The 12,289-nt window shown below is 41.4% G+C and overlaps 1 protein-coding gene across 1 annotated transcript; it reads left to right on the forward strand.

Moving 5' to 3' along the window:
- Window positions 1-1,912: 1,912 nt before the first annotated feature.
- LOC132603008 (uncharacterized) lies at window positions 1,913-11,942 on the forward strand. Its single transcript, XM_060315858.1, has 2 exons — window positions 1,913-11,144; window positions 11,220-11,942. The coding sequence occupies exon 1, from the start codon at window positions 5,102-5,104 to the stop codon at window positions 6,986-6,988; it is 1,887 nt and encodes a 628-aa protein (XP_060171841.1). The 5' UTR covers window positions 1,913-5,101; the 3' UTR covers window positions 6,989-11,144; window positions 11,220-11,942.
- The last annotated feature ends 347 nt before the right edge of the window (window positions 11,943-12,289 follow it).

The raw sequence follows: 12,289 nt of genomic DNA on the forward strand, positions 1-12,289 counted from the left end.
TACATTACTATTCATGTTAAATTTTCTCTTTTATTGAATTAAAGTTTGATCAATTGATGTTGTATTTCTTAGAAAGACCTTCTAATAGCGTATTAATTTTGTTAAGCATTATGAATTGTTCATTTGGTAAGATTGTCTAAGAGTTGAGAATATTTTGATAGTTTTCACAACTTGTGGGGTTTTTATGTCTATAAGAAAAATACAACCTAAGAAATTCAAATTGCATTTCCAAACATGATTTCATCTCATGATTTCAAACTATGTCCAAACGGCTCCTAAGCGTGTTTGGATTGGCTTATTTTAGGTGCTTTTAAGCACTTACACTTTGTTTGGATGGTCTGGTCATTACCCATGTTTTCTTAATGTACAGTATCGTGTTGTATATTAGGGCTTTTGAGGTTATCTGACCTGTATCTTGGCGGGGAATGCTCCCAGATTTTTTTGGCCCTAGCTTAATACAGATCTGAGCCTCACTTTAAACTATTTCTGATAGTACAGGGGTATATTTGACCCTTTTTCGTTTTGTCAATCTTTCAGTCTGAGCTTATTAATCAGGTATTGAGATGATCCGACCCGTATCTTGGCGGGGCATGCTTCCAGATTTTCTGGTGGTTTTTGCAGCCATGGCGTGGTTGGTCTCGCTCCTGAGCTTAAACACATATTTGAACCTCAATTTACCGGACTCCATTATTGTAAGAACCCGACAATGATGACCTTTTTGTCAATTTTGGAGGGAGTATTATTAACAGCTTCCGGGGACTATGAGCCCGTTTGGATTGACTTATAAGTTGCTTATAGGCTGTTTTCAGCTTTTTTGAGTGTTTGGCTGGCCAGCTTAAAGTCATTTTGTGCTTAAAATAAGCTCAAAAAAATAATTGGGCCCGTTTGACTTAGCTTATCTAAAGTAGCTTATAAGCTGAAAACAGCTACCCCAACTTATTTTTTTAGCTTATAAGCTGTTTGCAGCTTATAAGCTGCTTAAAATAAGCCCATCCAAACAGGCTCTATATAAATTAAACCTCAGGGAAATGAAAAAGGCAAAAAGCTCAGAAGGGAAAGAATGAGGCTACAGAGAGTTTGGGGATATTTCATTGCAAGGGTGGTTGCCTCACTCTGCATACAACCAATGATTTCGCCATTACTGTAAGAAGCCCAACAACCCATTTATCAATTTTAGCAGAGGGAGTAATACAACAACAAACCTAGAGGGAGTAATACAACAACAAACCTAGTGATTAGAGTGTACGTAGACCTTACCCCGCGTTGTGAGGTAGAGAGGCTGTTTCCGTAGAAATTTGGTTCAAGAATAGTGTTTTCAAAACAGTTTTAGAACTAATATTAACAGCTAGTTTGGATTGTTGCTGCCGGTGGGGGTGGTGGACGCAGCATGGTGAGTATAATCGGTGGCTTGAAAGAGGCAATGATGATCTTTGTCAAATTTTAATTCCCTTTTGAGCTGATTAGTCGGGTATTTGAGATTATCCGACCCATATCTTTGCGTGGCATGCTCCCAGAGTATCTGGTGGTTTTCGCAGCAATGGCGTCGTTGGACACTCTTGTTACCGGAGCTTAATTCAGATCTGAGCCTCACTTTAAACTATTTCTGATAGTACAGGGGTATATTTGACCCTTTTCTGTTTTTAGAGCCCGTTTGGATTGGCTTATAAGTTGGCTTATAAGCTGTTTTCAGTTTTTTTGAGTGTTTGGCTGGCCAGCTTAAAGTCATTTTATGCTTAAAATAAGCTCAAAAAAATAATTGAACCCATTTGACTTAGTTTATCTAAAGCAGCTTATAAGCTGAAAACAGCTTATAAGCCAAAAAAAATAAGTTGGACTACCCCAACTTATTTTTTTCAGCTTATAAGCTGCAAACAGCTTTAAGCTGTAAGCCAATCCAAACGGGCTCTTAATCTTAGGTTCTTTTGGTATGAAGGAAAATGTTTTCATGGAAAATAAGTGGGGTGGTGGAAGGGGTTGGGGTGAGTATAATGGTGGCTTGAAAGAGGCTATGATGATTTTGTCAATTTTAAATCCCTTCTGAGCTAATTATTCAGTTATTTGAGAGAATCTGACCGGCATCTTGGCAGGGGACGCCCCGGTTTTTCTAGTGGTTTTTGCAGTCAAGGCGTGGTTGGACAGATCTGAGACTCACTTTTTCTATGTCAGTTTGGAATGTATTTTATATTTTAGGGTTTGTTTGGTTAAAGACTAGTTAGAGTTATGCAGAAGATGGTGTGTATAATTGACGGCTTGAAAGAGATGATGATGATTATGTCAACTTTTCGTCCCCTTTTGAGCTGGTTAATCAGGAAATTTGAGGTTATCCAAACCGAATCTTGGCGGGGCATGCTCCAGAATTTCTGGGGGTTTTTGCAGCCATAGCGTGGTTGGACTATCTTTTCGCCTGAGCTTAAACACAGATCTGAGCCTCAATTTACCAGACCCCATCACTGTAAGAACCCCAACAACCCTTTTGGCAATTTTAATGGAGGGAGTATCATTAAAGGTTTCAACAGTACTATGCAAACAAAAGGTTAGGGAACATGCACAAAGCAAAAGCTCAGAAGGCAAAGAATTGAGGCTACAGAGAAATGAGGATTTTCATTGAGAAGGATTTTCTGCTGCCATGGCGTCGTTGGACTCTCATTTTGCCTGAGCTTAAACACAGATCTGAGCCTCAATTTACCCGACTCCATTAATGTAAGAAACCCAACAACCCTTTTGTCAATTCTAACGGACGGAGTACTATTAACAGCTTCAGGGTACTATATAAACTGAAGTTTATGGAAATGAATAAAGCCAAAGCTTAGAAGGAAAAGATTGAGGCTTACAGGGAGTTGAGGATTTTTGTTGAAAGGGCGGTTGCCTCTCTCTGCATTCAGCCTATGATTTCTCCATTACTGTAAGAAAACCAACAACCCTTTTATCAATTTTAACGGAGGGAGTAACACAACAACATACCCAGTGTGATTAGAGTGTTCGCAGACCTTACCCCTACATTTTGAGGTAGAGACGCTGTTTCCGTAGAACTTCGGTTCAAGAAAAGTTTTTTTTTTTTTTTTTAGTTTTAAAACTAATATTGAGAGCTAGTTTGGATGGTTGTTACATATCATTTTCTAAGGGTTTCTATGTGCTTCTACTCTTTTTTTTCGTTCTTTTTTTTTAATGCTTCCGCCGGAGCATTGAATGCTGCCGGTGGTGGTGGTGGTGAGTATAATCGGTGGCTTGAAGAGGCGATGATGATTTTTAATTCCCTTCTGAACCGATTAGTCTGGCATTTGAGATTATCCAACCGTATCTTGCGCGGGGCGTGCCACCAGAGTTTCTGTGGTTTTTGCAGCCATGGCGTCGTTGGACTCTCTTGTTGCCTGAGCTTACCACAGATACGAGCCTCACTTTCTCTGCCAGTTTATGGGAACAAAAGGTTAGTGAAATGAATAAAGCAAAAAAGCTCTTAAGGGAAAGAATGAGGCTACAGAGAAATGAGGAATTTCATTGAAAGGGTGGTTACCTCTCTTTGCAATTTAGCCTATTATTTCTCAAAAACAACCCTTTCTATATCAATTTGCAGTTTTGCCCTTATTTTGTGGTGGTCTTTAATTAACAACTCATTTCGATGGTTGTTACATATTGTTTAAAAAGAGGCTATGATGATTTTGTAAAACATTACTGGTAAATTCCCTTCTGAGCTGATTAATTAATTTGGGTATTTTGAGATGACCCGATCCGTATCTTGGCGGGGCATGACCTGGTTTTATCTGGTTTTTTTTTTTTGCAGCCATGGCGTTGTTGTTGGACTCTCTGTTATGCCTGAGCTTAAACACAGATCTGAGCCTCACTTTAACTAATGCCATTTTGTAAACTATTTATTTTTAGGGTTTGTTTGGTTTAAGTAAGCATTTTTGTCCATTTTTAATTACCTTCTGAGCTGATCAATCGGGTATTTGAGATAATCCGACCCGTAACTTGGCGGGGCATGCTTCCAAACTTTCTGGTGGTTTGTGCAGCCATGGTGGCGTTGGACTCTCTTGTTGCCCAAGCTAATTCAGATATGAGCCTCACTTTCTCTATATCAGTTGAGAAAATATTATTTAGGGTTCGTTTGGTTTTGGAGACATGCTATGCAGGTGCTTGTGAGTATATTCCGGGATGGAGTATTATTATTAACTGAGTTGTTTGCACTTTTGCCCCTATTTTGTGATGGTCTTTAATTAAACGGAAAAGGGTTAGATTTGTCCCTGTACTCTCACAAATAAGTATAATCGGATGGCTTGAAAGAGGCGATGATGATTTTGTAAATTATTAATTCCCTTATGAGCTGATTAATTGGGTATTTGAGATGACCCGACTCGTATCTTGGCGTACCTTAGGGAAATGAAAGAAACAAAAATCTCAGAAAGGGAAAAGAATGAGGCTATAGAGAAATGAGGATTTTCATTGAAAGGGTGGTTGCCTTTCTCTGCATTTTGCCTATGATTTCTCCATTACTTGTAAGAATCCCAAACAACCCTTTTTAAACAATTTTTAACGAAGGGAGTATATATTATTAAAAGGTCATTTGCACTTCTGTTCCTATTTTGTGCTGGTCTTTAATTAATAGCCCGTTTGGATGGTTGTTACCTATTGTTTCAAAGAGGCTATGGTGAATTTGTTAAATATAGTAATTGCCTTATGAGCTGATCAATTGGGTATTTGAGATGATCTGACCTGTATCTTGGCGGGGCATTACCCGGGTTTTTGGTGGTTTTTGCAGCCATGGCGTGTTGGAACTCTCTTGTTGCCCGAGCTTAAATTAAACACAGATCTGAGCCTCATTTTGGGAAATATTTTATTTTTAGGGTTTGTTTGGTTTAGAGCATGTTTGGATTTACTTATTTTAGGTACTTTTAAGCCAAAATAGATTTTAAGCACTTACACTCTGTTTGGATGGTCGTTACCCATGTTTTCATAATATACAGTATCGTATTGTATAGCGGTGCTATATAAGCAAAACCTTAGGGAAATGAAGAAATCGAGAAGCTTAGAAGGGAAAGAATGAGGCTACTGAGAGTTTAGGAATTTTCATTGAATGGGTGGTTGCCTCTCTCTGCATTTTTAGCCTATGATTTCTCCATTTCACTGTAAGAAAAATCCCAACAACCCTTTTTTTTTTTTATCCGAATCCGGAAAGTGGTGGTTTAGAGGAGCGTCTAGGTTGAGAGTAGGATCTTGGAACATTGGGACGTTAACGGGGAAGTCCATAAAGCTAGTTAAGATTCTTAAGAAGAGGAAGATTAATATGGCTTGTATCCAAGACACTAAATGGGTAGGTCCTAAAGCTAAGGAGGTAGACGGGTATAAGCTGTGGTTCTCTGGTAGGTCGAAGTGTAGAAATGTGGTGGGCATTTTAGTAGATGGTGAATTAAGGGATCAGGTGGTAGAGGTTAGGAGAGCCACTGATAGGATGATGTCGATTAAGGTGGTCGTTGAAGGACTCACTGTGAACATTATTAGTGCATATGCGTCGCAAGCGGGTTTAGGCGACGAGGAGAAGAGGCGCTTTTGGGAGGATTTGGACGAATTAGTGGGAGGCATACCGCCTACTGAGAAGTTATTTGTGGGAGGTGATTTCAATGGACACATCGGGCTTATTTCGGGTGGTTATGATGATGTGCATGGAGGCTTTGGCTTCGGGGACAGGAATGGAGGAGGAGTCTCACTTTTGGATTTTGCAAGAGCTTCTGGGTTGGTGATAGCCAATTCGAGTTTCCCAAAGAAGGAGGAACACTTGGTAACCTTCCGTAGTTCGGTGGCTAAGACTCAGATAGACTTTTTACAGATAGACTTTTTACTCCTTAAGAAGGATGATAAAGGTCTGTGCAAAGATTGTAAGGTCATTCCGAGCGAATATCTTACAACCCGACATAAGCTCTTGGTGATGGATTTAGCGATCAAGATGACGAGGAAGGAGAGGGTTGTGGAGGACCGACATAGGATCAGATGGGGGAGTTTGACCACGATTAGTGCCCTGGAGATGGGAGAGAAATTGAAGGATATGGGGGCCTGGGATAGTAGTGGGGATGCGACCAGTATGTGGGATAAGACGACTAGTTGCATTAGGGTGGTAGCAAGGGAAGTGTTGGGGGTCTCGACAGGTAGTCGTGGTCAGCATCGAGGGGACTGGTGGTGGAATGGAGAAGTTCAAGGGAAGGTGAAAGCAAAGAAGGTGGCGTATGCGAAGTTGATAGAAAGCAAGGATGAGGTGGAGAAGTGGACGAATACAAAACTTTATAAGATGGCGAGGAAGGAGGCGAAGTTGGCGGTTTCGACGGCAAAAACGACAGCTTTTGAACGCATGTATGCTGAACTAGAAGAGAAAGGAGGGGACCAAAAATTGTTCAGGCTAGCCAAGGCGAGGGAGAGAAAGGCACGTGATGTGGATCAAGTAAAGTGCATCAAGGACGAGCATGACAAAGTATTGGTAGAGGAGACTCTCATTAGACGGAGATGGCAGTCATACTTTTGCAAACTCTTGAATGAAGAAGGGGACAGAGACATTGTGTTGGGAGAATTAGAACATACAGGAAGGCGTCACGATTTTGGGTATTGCAGGAGTATTAAGGTTGACGAGGTTAAGGGTGCTGTTCGTAGGATGCGCAGGGGAAGAGCGACCGGACCTGACGAGATTCCTGAGAAATTCTGGAAGAGCGTGGGCCCGGCATGTTTGGAGTGGCTGACTAGGTTGTTTAATGTCATCTTTAAGACGGCATTGATGCCCGAAGAATGGAGGGCGAGTGTAATGATCCCTCTATACAAGAATAAGGGAGATATCCAGAGTTGCAACAACTATAGAGGTATCAAGCTGCTAAGCCATACTATGAAAGTGTGGGAAAGGGTGGTGGAGATGAGGGTGAGGAGAGGTGTGTCTATTTCAGAGAACCAGTTTGGATTCATGCCGGAACGCTCAACTACAGAAGCCATCCACCTTGTGAGAAGGTTGGTGGAGTAGTATAGGGAGAGGAAGAAGGACTTACACATGGTATTCATCGACCTAGAAAAGGCTTATGACAAAGTTCCAAGACAGATCCTATGGAAATGCTTGGAGGCTAAAAGTGTACCTGTGACGTACATTAGGGTGATCAAGGACATGTATGAGGGAGCCAAAACCAGGGTAAAGACAGTAGGAGGAGACTCAGAGCACTTTCCAGTTGTGATGGGGTTGCATCAAGGATCAACTCTTAGTCCGTTTTTATTTGCCTTGGTGATGGATGAATTGACACGGCAAATTCAAGGTGAGGTGCCATGGTGTATGTTGTTCGCGGACGACATAGTCCTGATCGACGAGACTCGTAGCGGAGTTAACGCTAAGCTGGAGAGTTGGAGACATACTCTGGAGTCTAAAGGGTTTAAGCTGAGTAGGACCAAGACAGAGTACTTGGAGTGTAAGTTCAGTGAAGCACCTCAGGAGGCTGGCTTGGAAGTGAGACTTGGTACCCAGGCCATCCAGAAGAAAAGTAGTTTCAAGTACCTTGGGTCTATTCTGCAAAGCTGCGGGGAGATTGACGATGATGTCACACATCGTATTGGGGCAGGGTGGATGAAATGGACGCTTGCTTCCGGAGTGCTATGTGACAAGAAGGTGCCACCAAAACTTAAGTGCAAGTTCTACAAAGTGGTGGTTAGACCGACTATGTTGTATGGGGCGGAGTGTTGGCCGGTTAAGATCTCTCACGTTCAAAAGATGAAAGTTGCCGAGATAAGAATGTTAAGATGGATGTGTGGCCACACTAGGAGTGACAGGATTAGGAATTAGCATATTCGGGATAAGGTGGGGTGGCCTCGGTGGAAGATAAGATGCGAGAAGCGAGATTGAGATGGTTTGGGCATGTGAAGAGGAGAGACACAGATGCCCCAGTGCGGAGGTGTGAGAGGTTGGCCATGGATTGTTTCAGACGAGGTAGGGGTAGACCGAAAAAGTATTGGGGAGAGGTAATTAGACACGACATGGCGCAACTACAGCTTACCGAGGACATGACCTTAGATAGGAGGGTTTGGAGGACCCAAATTAGGGTAGAAGGCTAGTAGATAGTCTCGTTTTCCGTTCTTATTAGTAGTCACATTATCGCAATATAATTTCTTCTGCTATTATCTGTTATTTCCTGTGCTTTGATTATCCTGTGTTATCTGTGTCGCTTGCATTATTTCATTTCATATCGCTTTGATTCTCTTAGCCTTATCTAACTTCTTTTTATGCTTTTATTGAGCCGAGGGTCTTTCGGAAACAGCCGTCCTACCTTGGTAGGAGTAAGGTTTGCGTACACTCTACCCTCCCCAGACCCCACGATGTGGGATTTCACTGGGTTGTTGTTGTTGTATTCGGAAAGTGGCGGTTTAACTAGAGCAGCCCATTAGGCATTCATTGGGCTTGAATGCCACCGGCCTGTTATCTTTCCACTGCACAGAGCGGGAGCTATTCGTTGCTCTGTGAGACCAGCCTCACACAGTCCACCCTACTTTAGGAGCCCAGCAGCCCATGCTTTCGCTTGGGCCACGTGACCCAACTCTGTGCTTGGATAGGGCAGGCCAGAGAGTAGCCAAACAAGTCCTACCTTCTGAGCAGGCCCAATATTCCACCACATTAATGTCCCCACTTGGGTTACAAGCCCGCACTACTGAGCTCGAAAAATAAAAATAAAAAACCCCAACTACCCTTTTTTAATCAATTTTAACAGAGGGAGTATTATTATTAACTGGTCATTAGCACATTTGCCTCCTATTTTGTGCTGGTCTAACAGCGTGTTTGGATGGTTGTTATATATGGTTTCAAAGGGTTTCTACGCCCTTCAACTCATTAGTACTTTTGGCCCTATTTTGTGCTGGTCTTTAATTAAACGGAAAAGGGTCAGATTTGTCCCTGTACTCTCACAACTAAGTATAATCGGATGGCTTGAAATAGGCGATGATGATTTTGTAAATTATTAATTCCCTTCTGAGCTGATTAATTCGGGTATTTGAGATAACCCGACCTGTATCTTGGCGGGGCGTGATCCGGGTTTTCCTAGTCACTGTCATTTTTGGAAATATTTTTATTTTAGTAGGCGTTTGGCCATAGAAACCAAATATTTTTCACTTTATTTGGAATTTTTGAAGTTAGAGCTGAAGATGGAGTTGTGTTTGGTTATAGTTTTTGTATATAACATCTGGCTGTTTGAATGTATTGAAAGTGAAAAAAATGAAAAATAGGGTTTTAGGTGTTCTCCAAGTTCCAAATAGAAATTCAAGTTATATTTTGAATTTTCATGACCAAGCTGATTTTCAAATAAAGTGAATAAATTTTCTAGAAAAAGTGAATAATTCTCATGGCCAAACGGGTCCTAGGGTTCATTTGGTTTAAACTCAAGTTATGCCGGTGCTGGTGAGTATAATTGAGGGTTAGATTTGCCCATGTACTCTCACAAATAAGTATAATTGGACGGCTTGAAACAGGCAATGATGATTTTTATCAATTTTTAATTCCCTTCTGAGCTGACTAATTCGGGTATTTGAGATAATCCGACCCATATCTTGGCGTGGCATGAGCCGGTTTACCTGGTGGTTTTTGCAGCCATGGCTTTGTTGGACTCTCTTTTTGCCTGAGCTTAACAAAGATCTGAGCCTCATTTTCTCTTATCATTTTGGGAAATATATTTTACTTTTAGGGTTCGTTTGGTTTAGAGGGTGTTTGGATTGGCTTATTTAAGGTGCTCTTAAGCACTTACACTCTGTTTGGATGGTCGTTACCCATGGTTTCATAATGTACAGTATTGTATAGTAATCGTATGCAAGTGCCGGTGAGTATAATTGATGGCTTAAGAACAAAGCAAAAAGCTCAGAAGGGAAAGAATGAGGCTACAGAGAGTTTAAGGATTTTCATTGAAAGGATGGTTGCCTCTCTCTGCATTTAGCCAATGATTTCTCCATTACTGTAAGAAATCCCAACAACAACTTTTATTATCAATTTTAATGGAAGTATATTATTAACGAGTCATTTGCACTTTTGCCCCTATTTTGTGCTGGTCTTTAATTAAATGGAAAAGGGTAGATTTTCCCTGTACTCTGACAAATAAGATTGGATTGCTTGAAAGAGGCGATGATGATTTTTGTCAATTCTAATTCCCTTATGAGCTGATTAATTAGGTATTTGAGATAACCCGACCTGTATCTTTGCGGGGCATGCCGTCAGATTTTTCTGGTGGTTTTTGCAGCCATGGCGTTGTTGGACTCTCTTTTTTCCCGAGCTTAACAGAGATCTGAGCCTCAATTTTTCTATATTCAGCTTGGAATTCTTATATATATTTAGGGTGTTTGGTATGAAGGAAAATGTTTTCATGGAAAATAAGTTGGGGTGGTGGAAGCGGTGGGAGTGAGTATAGTCGGTGGCTCGAAAGAGGCGTTGATGATTTTTGTCAATTTTTATTCCCTCTGAGCTGATTAACGGGGCATTTGAGATTATCCGACTCGTATCTTGGCGGGGCATGGCTCCAGATTTTCTGGTGGTTTTTGCAGCCATTGCGTCGATGGACTCTCTTTTTGCCCAAGCTTAACACTGATCTGAGCCTCACTTTAACTATGTTCATTTTGGGAAACAAAAGGTGAACAAAGCAAAAAGCTCAGAAGGGAAAGAATGAGGCTACAGAGAAATGAGGATTTTCATTGAAAGGGTGGTTGTCTCTCTCTGCATTCAGCCAATGATTTCTCCATTTCCCTGTAAGAATCCCAACAACCCTTCTATTCAATTTTAACAGAGGGAGTAGTATATTATTAAAAGGTCATTTGCACTTTTGCCCCTATTTTGTGCTGGTCTAACAGCTTGTTTGGATGGTTGTTATATATGATTTCAAAGGGTTTCTATGCCCTTCAACTCATTTGCACTTTTGGGCTTTGGCCCTGTTTTGTGGTGGTCTTTAATTAAACGGAAAAGGGTTAGATTTACCACTCTACTCTCACATATAATCGGGCAGCTTGAAAGAGGTGATGATGATTTTGTAAAACAGTATTGTATTGTATGTTAGGGCATTTGAGGTTATCTGACCCGTATCTTGGCGGGGCATGCTCCCAGATTTTTCAGGTGGTTTTTGCAGCCATGGCATCGTTGGACTCTCTGTCATGCCTGAGCTTAAACACAGGTATGAGCCTCACTTCAAACTGTTTCTGATAGGACTGGGGTATATTTGACCCTTTTCCGTTTGTCAATCTTTCAGTCTGAGCTTATTAATCGGGTATTTGAGATGATCCGACCTGTATCTTGGCGGGGCATGCTGGCAGACTTTCTGGTGGTTTTTGCAGCGATGGTGGCGTTGGACTCTCTTTATGCCCGAGCTAACAGATATGAGCTTCACTTTCTCTGTAAGTTTAGGGAAATAAATTTATGGAAATGAATAAAGCAAAAGCTCAAAAAGAAAAGAATGAGGCTTACAGGGAGTTGAGGATTTTTTTAGAAAGGGCGGTTGCCTCTCTCTGCATTCAGCCAATGATTTCTCCATTACTGTAAGAAACCCAACATCCCTCTCATCAAATTTAACGTAGGGAGTAAAACAACATACCCAGTGATTAGAGTGTATGCAGACCTTACCCTACCTTTTGAGGTGGAGAGGCTGTTACCGTTGACCGTCAGTTGAAGAAAAGTGTTTTCAAAACAGTTTTAAAACTAATGAGGCATAATCCAAAAGCAGGCCCTCAAACTTGGCCTCGGCTGGCAAGTATATCCCTCCAACTTTGGGTGTGCACGGGTAGGCACCTCAACTTGTCTCCACTTTGTCAATTGAACACTCCAACTTACAAAATGATCATCTAGACACTCCAAAATTTATGTGCCACGTCCGTGCCATTTCAGCATTTATGTTTACGTGTTCAACTATATACAAGTTGAGGTGCCTACTTGTGCACACCCAAAGTTGGATGGTTGTTGCATATCATTTCTAAGGGTAGAATACTACTCTTTTTTTTTTTTTTTTTTTAAATGCTTCCACCGGAGCATTGAGTGCTGCCGGTGGGGATGGTGGATGCAGCGTGGTGAGTATAATCAGTGGCTTGAAAGAGGTGATGATGATTTTTGTCAAATTTTAATTCCATTTTGAGCTGATTAGTCGGGTATTTGAGATTATCCGACCTGTATCTGGCGGGGCATGCTCCCAGTATCTGGTGGTTTTCGCAGCCATGGCGTCGTTGGACACTCTTGTTGCCCGACCTTATTACAGATCTGAGCCTCACGTTAAACTATTTCTGATAGTATAAGGGTGTATTTGACCCTTTTCTGTTTTTAATCTTGGGG

Source organism: Lycium barbarum, chromosome 7 (assembly GCF_019175385.1).
Source record: "Lycium barbarum isolate Lr01 chromosome 7, ASM1917538v2, whole genome shotgun sequence".
Lineage (NCBI taxonomy): Eukaryota > Viridiplantae > Streptophyta > Magnoliopsida > Solanales > Solanaceae > Lycium > Lycium barbarum.